Below are 14,997 nucleotides of genomic sequence, written 5' to 3' on the forward strand. Positions count from 1 at the left end.
GTCCATTGTAGGAAAACCTCAATTTAATAGACGAGAGGGGAAGGGTAGTCCATTAACTCCAAAATGATATCAGTTTCCATCCATTTGCACTGTTTGTGTGACACTTGTGTCCAGACTGCTTCAGAAATGGGCTTTTGTCTTGTTATTTGTGGGGGAAGCAAAAAGAAAAATGTTACCCATCACCTCACAAGCCTGCTGAATTGAGGTTTTACTGTGTCTTCATTTAAAGTATGATAATTGGTGATCTGTAAATTGAGTTGGTAGATAGGAAATGTGGTTAAAACAAGTAGATTAAGACTTATTTGGGGGGGAAATGCCACCGAGCAATAATCCATTACAGTTAGTTCTTGGCTTCCTCACCCTAACAGGCTTCACACATTCAGTGGGTTTTATTTGCAGCTGCTGCTTAGTGTCAGTTCTGAAATGGCTCCTTCTGTGTCTCCATTAGCCCCTTAAAATAAAAATAAAAAATCCATTTTGATAAAAGAAAAACCAGAAGACTCCTCAAAGGGGGAGATTTAAGGGTTTATTCTTCATTTTAGAAATCCAGTCTGCCAAACTGAAAAAGTACAGATTCTAAATGAACATAAATTCCCCCATCATTGAAAAGAGTAAAAAATAAAATTTAGAATTTACTTCAAGTTTAAATAGGTTTCTTTTTCTTCTTCAAGAGACTGTAGCAGATGAGTTAGAACGCTGAAACTTTTTAAGTGCTATAATTGGTATTTGAACAAAATTAAGACTTTCCTATAGACATATCTTTGCCCAATTCCAATGTTACTTTTTAAATGTAACACTACACACCCACACTAATCTTTTTACCGTTTCTTTTTAAGAAACGGTACTACACAGCAACACTAAGATTAATCTATTTTTGCGGAAAACCAAGTATTCCCACCCCTACCAAAATCTGCACAATCAAACTTTTCTGTGCTAATAATAAAGGCCAGCTAAACCACTGTCATCCCAATTCAGAGACTTTGGAGATCCACAGTTTAAAAAGTGCTCACCACTTCTGTGAAAATTTGAAGAGCCCTTCCATGATGCTCATTCTTGTAGGCAAAAAAAAAATCAAAATACTGTAGATTCAGCAAATGTCAGAATTCTTAATTCAATCATGTGCTGTTTAGAAAGGCGTGCACGGAACTTTGAAAGTCATTTTAAAAGTTATATCAGTGAAAAGATACATATTTATAGGGATCTCGCATATAAAGAGTGCAACTCGCTACATTCAGATGTTTCAGTGGGACTTATGCGATACATATTCTTAGTTCCTCTGACAATAAGACAGAATTTTTAAAGAGTACACAGAAACCTTTCAAGATTATTTCCCTTTGTACAACTAGACAATAGCTCCCTTATTGGCAGTAACCACGTCAGAAGGTCATTGTCTTGAAATACGTTTCATGGTTAGTGAACATTTTTAGAAACTTATCCCTTCTTATATTTTAATGGAAAAACCTGTAAACATGACAAATCTTATTGAGAGGCAAAGTCAGTCAATGAGGGACAACAAGAAAAGCACAAACTGAAGAGAAGGTGGGACTGGGATTAAACAACAACTCTTCAAATCAGCACCAAGGTTCAGCCCAACTGTCCATGCAAAATTGTGGAACGAAGGCTTCATACCCAGCCCTTTCAACCAAGGGCTAAAACAGTCTCTTCTTTCTCCTCATAACAAAGATACAAAAATTCCATCATAAGTTACAGAGTAATGGAAGCCAGTTGGTTAGGATCACCAGTATATGTAGCTGACTTAAGCTGCCTTTCTCTTGAGCTTCATCTCCTAGAGTTGGGGGCTAAGGGCCAGAATGGGCAGCTGTGAAGTTGGCGCCACAGTCAACGTAATTGTAGGTCTCCAAGGAACTTTGAGATATGTGGCCAATGTAGGAGATTTTCACTGAAGTTCTGAAAGGCAGAAACAAAAGAGAAAAAGATGATTATTTTTTTTTATAAACCAAAAAGTAAGTGGAGTCCTCACAACGTATACCTAAACTGAAATGTTAAATTATGGGCCAGAATGTTTATATTATTCAACATACATATTCAGCAAGCTCCACACTGGACAATGCTCAAGTTAAGCTGCATTCAAAAACCATCTGCAAAGTTCTAGGGCAACATTGTACGTATCAATAAAACTATAATCATTTAACGTAAAGGAGAGGGATCTACCACTGCCAGCATCTTTTACCATTTGCCATGGAGACCGAAGAGGGTAGGAATTAGAAACCAACAAGAGGGGCACAGACTCCTCACCTCTTTTAAATTTCCCGTAACTCCACTCTTCTCCTTCAGAAGCCCAGAAAATAGTTCATCAAAATGCAAGTTTGCTAGATAAAGCAGTGGTCAAGTTCAGAGAGTAATCTGGGACCTAAAAGGTAAAAGATTCCCCTGCACATGTGTGCTATCGTTTCCGGCTCTAGGGGCAGTGCTCATCTCCATTTTTAAGCCAAAGAGCCAGCGCCATCTGAAGACATCTCCGTGGTCATGTGGCCAGCATGACTAAATGCCAAAGGCACACAGACACTGTTACCTTCCCACCAAAGTGGTCCCTATTTTTCTACTTGCAGTTTTTACATGCTTTCGAACTGCTAGGTTGGCAGAAGCTGGGACAAGTAACGAGAGCTCACTCCGTTACACGGCACTAGGGATTCGAACCACTGAACTGCTGACCTTCTGATTGACAAGCTCAACGTCTTAGCCACTGAGCCACCACCTCCCAACCTGGGACCTACTGACATATAAAAGAACCAACAAACCCTCTCTCTGTTCCTACCAAACCTGGGTTGTTCACCAGGTGTTTTTATATGAAAGCACTCAGATAAAGACATTAAATGTGGGAGGAGAGGGTTGTTAAGTTTTTGGAGAGACTTTTATTATGTGTTAAGACTAATCCAGGATATACATAACAGTTTGATTGTCTTTTCCAGTTGTTTTTTTTAAAGAGCAAGCCATAATGCCAGCTTTTGGCAACTGTACTATCAAAAATCAGCAGAATTATTAAAGGGGGTTGTGGGATTAAGAAAATGATTTTCTAGTATTGGGGGACAATCACCAAACTAGTTAGGAATTTATATTTGGAAATATAAAACAGAAAGGAGGAACGTTTTCAAATGTGTTTTTAACCCGAGAGATACACAGATTAAAAAGAAATCCGTAAAAGTTACGCACCTCATGAAAATCACAATATTGTGCACTCGGATCTTTGGTAGCGTGCAGAAGAAACTAAGAGAGAAAATCACAAAATCTTAAAATAATTTAGAAACTAAATCATGCAAGCAATTCTGAAAACTATTATTCTATATCCAGAACATGGTATAGCCAAATTTAACCTTGAGCAGATTTTATTGCCAAATCTGTGTTTAGCTTTATTTAGGTTATGGACTATTTTTTTATACCTAAGGCTTTTGTTAAATTAGTCACAATGTCCTGCGGTATTCAGCTGTCACTTCCAATTATGAAGCTCAAGAGGATATGACTGTACAACATTCAGTAGCGATACCATTTAACAGTCGCATATTGACACAGCAACATCTTTTTAGGAATAAATTTTCTTTTGGAACGACTAGGAAAATATTATACACATACTTTTCAGAACATTCAAACACTTAAAATGTTTTTTAAAAGGTTGGGTTCTTCCAGTGGTTTGAAGCAATGAGAAAGATGGTTTCTGAAGTATCTAGAAGGTACTCCCAATTATTTATTTATTTTTACATGGAAGCATGCAAGGAAAAAGCTTTTAAATTTATCCAAATGGGAATAAGAAGGGATGATACTTGGAAACCTAGCACATAAGTGAAGGCTTACACATAAATTATACCCACCCATTGGCCCTTTAGCCTAGAAGGAGCTGCCATAGTTCTACTGCATATATAAGATAAGGTAGCTGAAACTTTATTAGGGAACCTAGCAATGGCAACTATCTCACAGCAAATATTGTATTTCTTCATGACACGTCAAATGCCAAAAACACAAATTACTCACTATACATAAGGTCCACCCATTTCAGCTTTCATGGTGAAATTCACCTGGAAAAACACAAGTTGTGAATTAACTATAAGCCAGTAACAGTAAAGGACTTTGAAGCAAGTGTTTGCTTCTTCACAAAGAGGCTGCCATAGTGGATGGTGCTAGTCACAAAAAAAGCCTCCAAACAAACAACGAGGAACTCATGTCCCCATATACACTCAACATTCAGATTATCTTTCTCTTTTTTAATGGGGGGAACGATAATAAATAAAGTCAGGCATTGCATTTTTTTCAGAATAAATATGGGGTCTATTTTAAGTCAAGAAACATTCTTTATTCATATATTTATTTTAAAAAATTGTATTAGAGCACAATTTTGGGTGGCAATAGATCATGAGCACTTTGGACTTTTCAAGTTTCCCATTTATTGACTTTTCAATAAAATAATTAAAAAATACATCTCATATTGCAAGGAGCCAACAGAGGAGTCCATGGGGACACTGGTTCTTTTAGGAGCCAAATTGTCTTTCACTATTGAGTTAGCTAGAACAGGCATTCCCAATCTTGGCAACTCTACGACACGGGAATTTCAACTCCCAGAATTCCCCAGCCATCATGGCTGGCTGGGAAATTCTGGGAGTTGGAGGTCCATATGTCTTAAAGTTGCCAAGATTGGGAGCCCCTGAGCTACAAGATTATCTGTTCTTATCACACCTAGTCTCTCTCTCCATACATCTTAGTTTCATGTAAAATAATTGCCATACCAGCTGATCACTCAGTGGCTGGATATGAGTAACATTGTTGATTTGTTGGGTCCCAACCACAGTGTTCATGTATTGCACCTGACTGGACAAGTTGGTCACTGCTACAGAATAGAAATTGGAATTCCGGATCCGAAGGGTGGCCTATGGACAGGTGAAAGGAAAGAAAACTGCTGAAAACAGATTTCCAGTTACCCTAGACATCTAACTTTGTTAAGGTTAATGTACTGGACCTTACCGTGATGGAAAGAATGACTAGGGAGTTTTTTTCATCAAACCAGACTGTAACCACTTTAATGCCATTGTCATCCACAAGCACCGAATGTGGAAAAAGAAAGAAGACCACCAACCCTGATGCTAGAAGACACAGCAACACTGACACAGAGACGTAGAGCTTCCTGCAGAAGACAAGGACAATAGTTCAGGCAATTTGCTGTGCTCGGGTCCTGTGGGCAGATCTTACTATATATTGCAAAAGATTCCGTGTTCTACTTAGCGATAGGACTGGAAGACCTCTTCCATTAATATTTAATTCATTAATGCATCTCAGCATTGTATTATTGTTTACCATTTACAAAATTCTGAGTCTGCATATCAGACATCACAAGATCTGGAGAATGAGTTGATTATACAGGGGAATCTACTCAGCCATTCTAAGTTTTTCTTAGACTCAGCATCTTAGTTTTTCTGGAGACGCAAATCAAGTCCCAACAAAATATTTCATCCCAGCCAGAAAATAGGCAAATATGTCAAATACTTTTTGTTTCCCGAGACAATTTGGGACAGGGCCCTATACAATCTTAAGCAAGAATTAGATTTCCCATGCCATGACTAAAGACTTCAATCGATTTCTGACTTTATTTTTTAAAACTAAAGGTAAGCCTTCTCTATTTTAATCTTTCTGTTACAAACTGCTTTAGCTATTCATACTGATCATTTTCAAATAAGATTTCAGTGAGGAAAATGAAACTCCTAACCCAAATTCTCAATTCCAGTTCTCAACAGCCCCCGTCTATGTAACATATAATAAGGGGTACTGAAAACTGTTAAGCCAGTAGCATGCAAAGAATCATCAAGTTCTCAGTCTGCTTCAATTAAAGCAGTGTTTTTAAACCTTAGGAAGTAGCTGCACTTCAATTTCCAGATTTCTCATCCCAGCCAGCATGTTGGCTGGGGAATTCTTGGAGTTGAAGTTCAGACATCTTAAAGTTGCCAAAATTGAGAAACTTTAGAAATAATCTAAAATATTCTTTTCATGAAATTTCATTCCCAAAAGCAATACTTCCCACTTCAGTCCATGAAACTGTCTCTCCCCATAGACATGTCAATCAATATTCTTTGTTGTTCAAGGGCATTTATGCACATCTAAGACTTTGAAACCTACTGAAAATAATAATGAACAGAGGAGGGGGGAGAGAGGGAGGGATGTTCTAAGCTGCACTGAAAAAAATGAAACATTGCCTCCCATTAAGATGCCAGAATTCACTTGGTAATTATAGGAACAGACTAAAGATAGCAAATTATATTGGTAGTCTGAACACATTAAATTATAATCCAGAAGCACCCAGATATTTTAGAGTGATTTCCAAGCATTCTCAACTGACATGGGTGGGGTTGGAAATACAAGTCGCTTTTCAGCTGAATATTCGTTTGTTTCATGCCCACTCAAATTATATATGTTACACAAGAAAAGGAATTAATTATTCCTATATACTTACGTTCTTTGAGGTTTTAATCTTTGATCATGATATGGAATCAAAGCAACCAGTTCGTTAACTTGCTCTGGAGACAAAAGCAATAATAACCATGAGTACCAGCCTCTCTGTGTCATAGTGAGAAAGGACGATTTTTAGAGTCTTACTTTAAATGCAGTGTGAGTGGAAGTGAAGAACACATCATTTTAAAAGTCACATTTTTGTTTTCATACCAAGAAAAGACAACAGGTAACAAGCTTTAGTAAAATGCAGGAACCTCTCTGGAGCACGAGACTATATATGGTCTTCCAAGGGATTTTTAATCTAAATAAACAGATGGTAATAGCTTAAGCAAGATTTTCCTTCATGTGGCAAAAATGAAACAGTTCTCTAAGCCACTGTTTTTGATTATATGCAATATACTACTAAAATTTTAAGTCTCAGGCACCAGACAAAAGACATTGCATCTAATGTCAGCTGCAATATAAGGTTAACAAGTAAATCTAAGCGTCAGGCCTGGAAGCCATCTTTTGCATTCTTCCGGAGTCTTATTTCATCGGGGATGTTACTTGGAACCATGACATTAGGTGGTTTCACTCGTTGTGCTAAGCTGTACACCACAACTTACAAGTTCAAAATAGCAGCATTTCATACCACAAGGAAACCACCTGCCTTAATATAATACGTAAACCAGATCTGTCAATGCTTTTACCTGAGGAGGGACTTGATTTCAGGCAGATTAACCCCAAGGGCATTAGTAATTGTATGTGTGATTGTGACAACAAATGGGGGCAGAGATGGGAGGAAGAGAATCAAGAAGATTTTATTCATTTATTCATATTTAGATAGCTGCTCATCTCACAATCACGTGACTCTGGGTGGCGTACAACAAACATCTAAACAATATTAATATTGTTAACATTAAGAAACTTTAAAATTGTAAAAGGTACGACAAAATTTAAAAGAAGTCAGGTGACGAGGACGTGTTCATTAACCAGGAGTCATTTCAATATTTTGCCAGTCCCCTGGATGTCTAGGCCTCAACCAGATCCTGAGGATCTCCAGAAAGTTAAAAGGGATGAGGCCAGCCTTACATTGCGGGAAAGGGGATTCCATAAAGTGGAGAGGACACACCGCAGAATAGCCCTGTCACTTAGGGCCCATCAATTAAACATGATGCGCAGGATGGGCAGATGTAATTAGGGAGAGGAAGTCCCTCATATAACGCAGCCCCAAGTCATGTAGGTAAGACAAAGTAGATGGAACAAATTCTCAAAACTGGGCCTTGATAAACTATACTAGCGATAAGATTATAGCACTCCATAGCAAAAAATATGGAGAGATTTCTGCCCTGAAACAACATTCTCCAAACAACCCTAACCCCATTATGTCATCATTCCTTGTATCAATCAAGGAAACAAATGATAAACACCACGCTAAGGATTCCTTGCAGAGCAAGCAAATGGTTCAATACATGCAAAACCAAGATGGATTAAAGAGATAAACCCAATCACAGAAGTTTTAAATAACACCCATTCATTTGACAAGACAGTTATTCTTCAACTGTTATCATTACACCTCTAGGTAAAACATGAAACATGTTTTAACGCATTGTAAGCCGCCCTGAGTCTCCGGAGAAGGGCGGCATATAAATCAAATTAAAAAAAAAAAAACAGCAGCAGGAAATGCCAAAGGTAGGAAGTGAGGAAAGAATGGTGTGCTAGGACCATGAAATGTTCAAGTTCAAAAGGACTCACCATTCAACAAAAGCAGGACACATAAAATTACCTGTGGGAATGCAGCCAGTGCCTTGGCAGGAGGGACAGGTGATGCTGTCTCGTCCAGTGAATTCCACATACGGAAACTTGGCAATATCTTCTTCTCGATCTTTATTGGTCAATAAATCCTCATCATTCTCTTTCTGCCTCTTGGAGCAATAGTTACTTGAGTCCACCGAATGAAAAGACCCCATTGCAACTAGTATCTAGGTTAACCCCACATGAACCTATAAGTAAAACAGAGCGGAAAAATTTACACAGGAGTAAGAGTCTTCCATCATTAGCACAAATTTCACTTGGACAACATGGTCTTAAAAATGTATGCCTTCCAATAATCCGAATTCTGAAGGAAAATATCCAAAAAGATCTGCAACCTATACACAGGATGTGCCTTATTTTATTTTTTTAATTTTTTGGAGGATGGGGATTCACAGTGGATTATGTTAGCTAAACAAGAGAAGTGATTATCACTGTATAATTATATTAGAAGAGAGGGAGGGAGGTATTCCATTTATCCAAGATTAGCCTATTCTATAATCCTATTTAGGAATAAGATAAGCATTAGAATGGGAAAGAACACCCAGTGCTTTCCAAATATTTTGGATTATGGTTACCCATAAGCTCAAGAGAGCTTTATCAGAATTAAAGTATCTGGAGAGGCCTATATCTGACTAAAGATATACTTCTGGAGCCAGAAAAAGAAGATATGAGAACTTGTCAACCAGTTTCAAGTAATTAGGAATAAAGATGTTATCACATTATAGAAGTTCCCTTTTTTTCATATGTACACCATTTAATATTTTTACAAGTTATAAAATCAGTGGATTTTGATCTACATGAAACGATACAGCAACTGAAGTGAGTCCCTTTCTGAACTCATTAGACTTTCATTAGGTTTTACTGATTAGATAGCTTTGTTGTTACAGAAATGGCTAGTATATATATAATTATATAAAAGTAAAAAGTTGAGGGATTTATGTTACTACCTTATTCTACTACATCCAAATGAGTCGGAAATTAATGCTTTTCTTTTTCCTTTCTCCTTTACTTTTTTCTCTTCTCCTTTTCCTCCCTATTTTCCCATTACTTTCATTTTTGTTTGTACTTTTTAAATATTTTAATAAACTGATAAAATATTTAAATTGGGAAAAGAATTGTTTTGAAAGTTAATCTTTTTTAAAAAAGTTAAAATTGGATTTTAATAAATACTAAAGAAGGTGGCTGCAAGGTAACCACTGACACCACAATGCCTACTTTTAGATTAAACTCAGCTTTTAACACTTTTAATAGAAAAATAACAATACCAACATTTTTAGGGAATGTTCTCTATTGTAACTCTCCTTTAACCACAGCTCTATAACAGTGCTAAAGCAGTGCTAATTAGACGTTTTTATTTAAAGAAAACTGTAGCACTGAGGCTGAGCCCAAAATATAAATTACAGTGCTGTGCTGCATCCTAACAGTACAAGCAATATGTGGGAAAGTTCATACCAAAGGCGTGACCAAAATAATGCCATCACAATGCAAAGGAAAACAGTTAGGTGAACCAACAATCTGCCTGTGGAATTCTGCAACTGAAGAAACGCAGCTGCTGTGGATACAACACAGCTTCTATTACAAAATGAATGGAGAAGAAAAACCATATGGACCCTTCAACTCAACACCCTCCCGCTTTGCCTCCAAAGACAAAGAGCAGACCTAGTCCATTCTTCTGCCTGAAAAACAATACTTCGATTGTAAACTTTTCCCCACAGTTAAGCCCGCCCACCGCATCACTGCAGGAAAATTTAGGACCACAACTGGCAGAGACGACAGCTATCAATACTTCACAAATAAGTAAATGTTCCACTGACCGAAGCAACCAGAGACAGGGCAGAATTCCAATAAGAAGTAATTTCTTCCTGAATGCTAGGACTGTTCTGTAAAACGCGCTTGGGAATTCAATTACCTCAGCTCTGGTCTCCTCCTGATATGTTAGACTACAACTTTCATCCTCAGAGTGGAACAATTACTATGGTTACTAATACAGGTAGCCTTTGATTTACGACCACAATTGAACCCAACATTTCTGTTGCTAAGCGAGACAATTGTTTAGTGGGTTTTGCCCCATTTAAGGACGTTTCTTGCCAGAGTTGTTAAGTGAATCACTGCAGGGGTCAAATTAGTAACACCGTTAAGCGAGTCCATCTTTCCCATTGACTTTGCTTGTCAAAAGGTTGCAAAAGGTGACCGTGTGACCCAAGGACACTGCAACCGTCATAAATATGAGTCAGTTGCCAACCATCTAAATATTGACTACATGTTCATGGAGAGATGTTGCAATGGTCAGAAGTGTGAAAAATGGTCCCAAGTCACTTTTTTCAGTGCCGTTATAACGTCGGTCACTAAATGAACTGTTGCAAGTCGAGGACTACCTGTAATAGCAATAGCACTTAGACTTACATGCCGCGTCATAGTGCTTTACAGCCCCATCTAAGCGGTTTACAGAGTCAGCATCTTGCCTCGAACAAGCTGGGTCCTCATTTTACCCACCTTGGAAGGATGGAAGGCTGAGTCAATCTCGGCAGTATGAGCCTCAATATTCAGCCGTAATACTGCCTGAAGAACCCCCAGCCCGTTTTCTGCAACCAAAAAGAAGCAACCGTCCTACCTTACAAGGTTGCTGAGAAAAACTACCAGAAAATCTTGACCACCTTGGAAGAAAGGCAGGCTCAGGGGCATATAGCTAGCACCAGCTGCCTGCAATTACTGCAAGTTCAAATCTCACCAGGCTCAAGGTTGACTCAGCCTTCCATCCTTTCGAGGTAGGTAAAATGAGGACCCGGATTACGGGGGCAATAAGGTGACTTTGTATAAAAAAAGAACACCGTTTGGGGGGGGGGCAAAAGCCCTACTAAGCAGGTATATACAAAAGTATGAAGGCTATGAAGACACCGGAGAAGGGCGGCATATAAATCGAACCAATAAATAAATAAAGGAATGAATAAAACAAATTCCAGCGTTGCTTTGCAGTCTATGCAACCTGATACAAACTGCTTTTAAGGATATTAAGTTGCTGCTGCTGCTGTTACACCCACATTCCTATTTGCCCAATTTAACTTCTGGGAGCCCCTCCTTGCGGGTAAGAAAACACACCGACAGCCTTCCTCCCCAAGTCTTTCATTACCATCATTAAACCTTAAGTCTCCCGCCCCGCAAACCAACCTGCAGCCACCGCACCAAACTCTCACTGCGGAAGACGCTCTTCTCTCTTTTAAGATTGTTGTCGCTACGGCACCCTATTGCGTCACCGTGCGGAACTCCCCCTCCCCTCCCCTCCCCCCCCCCGCACCTTTCTCAAAGCAGCAGGACGGAATCTCAGCCGCGGCGCCTGCTACCGACTGCGCATGCGAGGCGCGGAAGTGTGGGGGTGGGGAACAGAACTCGGCTCTTAAGGCGTGCGCCGGAGTTTTCCGTCACGTGAACGCTGCTGCCTGCGGACGTGACCCTCGGGCCTTTCCCTTTTGTCTGCGTAGCTTTTGTCTGCCGTTAATACTACGGATCGGGCGATGGCGGCTGTGTCCGCGCAGTAGCTTAAACCGCGAAGGTCTTTTATTTAAGCGCCTTGCGGAAACCAGCTCATCATCTCAAGCCGCGGGAGATCGGCTTATTCGCGGTCTATCTACCGCTTTGCATGAAAGCTGATGTAACTAGAGTTTAGTTGCTGCGATGCTCAGAATGTCTATGGAGATTCTCAGCATATCCAGGTCATGGTTGTCCCCAAGGTGCTTTTTTCAAAGAGGCAAAGTTGGACTTTTTCTTTGAAGACGTTTCGCTTCTCATCCAAGAAGCTTCTTCACCTCTGACTGCATGGTGGGGAATGGAAGGATTTATACTCCTTGCAGAAAAGCCCTGTCACCTAGGATGACCATCCGTCTGCAAGGAGTATAAATCCTTCCATTTCCCTCCATCCAGTCAGAGATGAAGAAGCGAAACGCTTCAAAGAAAAATAAGGAAAAATAGAATAGAATATTCTATTAGGACCCGGATTGTGGGGGCAATAAGCTGACTTTGTATAAAAAGAACACCGCTTGGGGGGGGGCGAAAGCCCTACTAAGCAGGTATATACAAAAGTTTGAAGGCTATTGCTTAACGGCATTGTAAGCCGCCCTGAGTCTCCAGAGAAGGGCAGCATATAAATCGAACTAATTAATTGATAAATAAATAAATAAATAAATATAGAAGAATAGAGTAGAAAGAATAGAATAGAATAGAATTCTTTATTGGCCAATTGTGATTGGACACACAAGAAATTTGTCTTTGGTGCATATGCTCTCAGCATACATAAAGAAAAAATAAAATAAAATACATTCGTCAAGAATCATAAGATAAACATTTAGTGATAGTCATAGGATATTAATAATCAAATCATACAAGGAAACAATAAAAAGTCCAGTTGCCTCTTGAAAAAAGCACCTTTGGGACAAAGCCCTGAATGGATCTCAGGGCATTGTTTGTTTTGTATATCCAGACTTCCGTTCCATCCCACGTCTTAAATAGAAAATAGAAATGATTTTATTTTTAAAAGTGGGAAGTTGCCGGTTTGGTCTAGTGGTTAAGACGCATGATTAGAAGCCAACAAGAGACTTGGTTTCCTTGGGCATGAAAACCAACTGGGTGACTTTAGGCCAGTCACTCTCTGTCTCAACCCAGCCCACCTCACTTGTGTTGTGGTGGTGGTGAAAACAGAAAGAGGAAGGAATATTAGTTATGTTGGCCATTTTGAGTTATTTATAAAAAAATAAAATAAAATAAAGATGGGCTATAAATAAATACCATGCTGAAAGACTCCATTCTGAATTTCTATGACTTTTTAGGAAATTAAACACTGGTGGTGTCCCCTTGCCATAAATATATTCTAGAAATTATATAGGAGAAAATTAACAGCTGTCATGTTGCATTCTGGTAAACTAGAATCAATGTGGGGTGACACTAATATGATTTGCATTTTGACTGCTTTTGTTTTGTAAACACATGGTCTTATTGTTCTACTATCCTCATAGAACTTGAATGTGGCCCTGGTGGGAATTGTTTTGAGAATAGGCAAGCCACACAATAATTATTTAACAAATTTAACCATAATATCTCAGAATTTGAAATATGCCTAGAGGGCTAAAAAGAACGGGGACCACTGTTTTAGCATGTGTGATCACAGCTTTTAACAAGTATGCAATGGCACTAATAGGCTGCACCTGTTCCATGCTCTCCCCCAGCTGTTCCAAGCATTCTATTTGCTGCTTATATAAGATCCAGCATTAACTTTGTTAATGCCTTTGTTTGCATTAGACAATAATTTGGGTTTGCATGAAGAATGAATCATACATTTAATTACATTGACTAGATTTATATGAAAAAAGGATTTAAAAGGATACTCACACTTAACTACTGTTGCAGCTTCTCCATAGTCGCGTGATCAGAATTGGGGTACTTGGGAACTGGCATTTACAACTGTTGCAGCATACCAGAATTGCATGATCCCTATTGTGAACTTCCCAACCGGCTTTCCACGGTCAATGGAAGAAGCTGGATTTGCTTAATGACCACATGATTCATCTAGCAACTGCAGTGGTTTGTTTAACCACTGCTGCAAAACGGGCTCTAAATTCAGATGTGTCTCACTAAAGAATCAAAACGGAAATTCTGGTCCCAGTTGTGGTTGTAAGTAAAAAAAAAAACTATCTCTACTAAAATGATGTTGATTGGTTTATGGCTCATTATGCATATGTGAAACAGTCACCTTCTTTCTCTGACTAGCTAAAATCTAAAATCTGTTTTCCCTGGTATTTATTTCCTAAACAAAGGGAGGTTTGCTAACAAATCAGTTATGCAGGGAGAAATTTATAAATATATTCCCATTCTGCCAGACTTCTGTAGCACTGATTCAAAAGACAAAACTATGAGGAGAGGAGAGACAGACACTATAATATATAACACAATATATTACAAACATTTGTTTCTCTTCTGTACGATTTGGCAAATTTAGCATATTTTGAAAGGATTCATTTTATATGCTAATTTCAAATTTAGCAAGTAGTGTTCACTTATTTGATAAATTCTAATCCAGTGAATTTAACAGTGAGTTCCCCTCATCTGAATCCAGTGCTATACCACTTGCAGCCACTGCTTCCCACTGTGATAGTTGGCCTGTCTTATGTGTGGGGAAATCTGTACATTTGAGATTTTCCTTTACGCCAACATTTTAGATACCTTCCTTTAAGGTAAGAGTAAAGGTTCCCCTCGCAAATATGTGCTAGTCGTTCCCGACTCTAGGGGGCGGTGCTTATCTCTGTTTCAAAGCCGAAGAGCCAGCACTGTCCGAAGACATCTCCGTAGTCATGTGGCCGGCATGACTAAACACCAAAGGCACATGGAACGCTGTTACCTTCCCACCAAAGGTATTCCCACTATTTTTCTACTTGCATTTTTTACGTGCTTTCGAACTAGGTTGACAGAAGCTGGGACGAGTAACTGGAGCTCACTCCTTTTCGCGGCACTAGGGATTCGAATGGCTGAACTGCCGATCTTTCGATTGACAAGCTCAGTGACTTAGCCACTGAGCCACCACATCCCTTCCTTTATGTAAAAAGAGAAAGCAGACATGTCAACTGAATCTTTTTTTATGTTGGTCCTTTCAGTTGTCTTAGACTGCAGCTTCTATCGTCTCCAACCAGTATTTTTACATACTGACTTTGGGTGATAGGAATTATTGTCCAACATCCAACATTAACTTAGATGGTTTTACAAAGATAGTTCTAT

At 38.9% G+C, this 14,997-nt stretch overlaps 1 protein-coding gene across 2 annotated transcripts; it reads right to left on the reverse strand.

Annotated features, from left to right (window-relative positions):
* Window positions 1-534: 534 nt before the first annotated feature.
* TMEM106C (transmembrane protein 106C) lies at window positions 535-11,575 on the reverse strand. 2 transcript variants are annotated; one of them, XM_070937910.1, is made up of 8 exons: window positions 11,534-11,575; window positions 8,213-8,429; window positions 6,449-6,512; window positions 4,969-5,128; window positions 4,734-4,874; window positions 3,985-4,028; window positions 3,172-3,225; window positions 535-1,908 (listed from the first exon to the last, which is right to left on the reverse strand). In XM_070937910.1, exons 2-8 carry the CDS (start codon window positions 8,394-8,396, stop codon window positions 1,800-1,802), a joined length of 756 nt encoding a protein of 251 aa, XP_070794011.1. In that variant the 5' UTR covers window positions 8,397-8,429; window positions 11,534-11,575; the 3' UTR covers window positions 535-1,799. The 2 variants fall into 2 exon arrangements, with proteins under 2 accessions (XP_070794011.1, XP_070794010.1); XM_070937909.1 differs by lacking the exon at window positions 11,534-11,575 and adding an exon at window positions 11,407-11,490.
* Window positions 11,576-14,997: the final 3,422 nt, after the last annotated feature.

The sequence above is a fragment of the Pituophis catenifer genome, unplaced genomic scaffold (genome assembly GCF_029215685.1).
Source record: "Pituophis catenifer annectens isolate HBS135680 unplaced genomic scaffold, rPitCat1.0.hap2 SCAF_2, whole genome shotgun sequence".
NCBI classification, from domain to species: Eukaryota; Metazoa; Chordata; class Lepidosauria; order Squamata; family Colubridae; genus Pituophis; species Pituophis catenifer.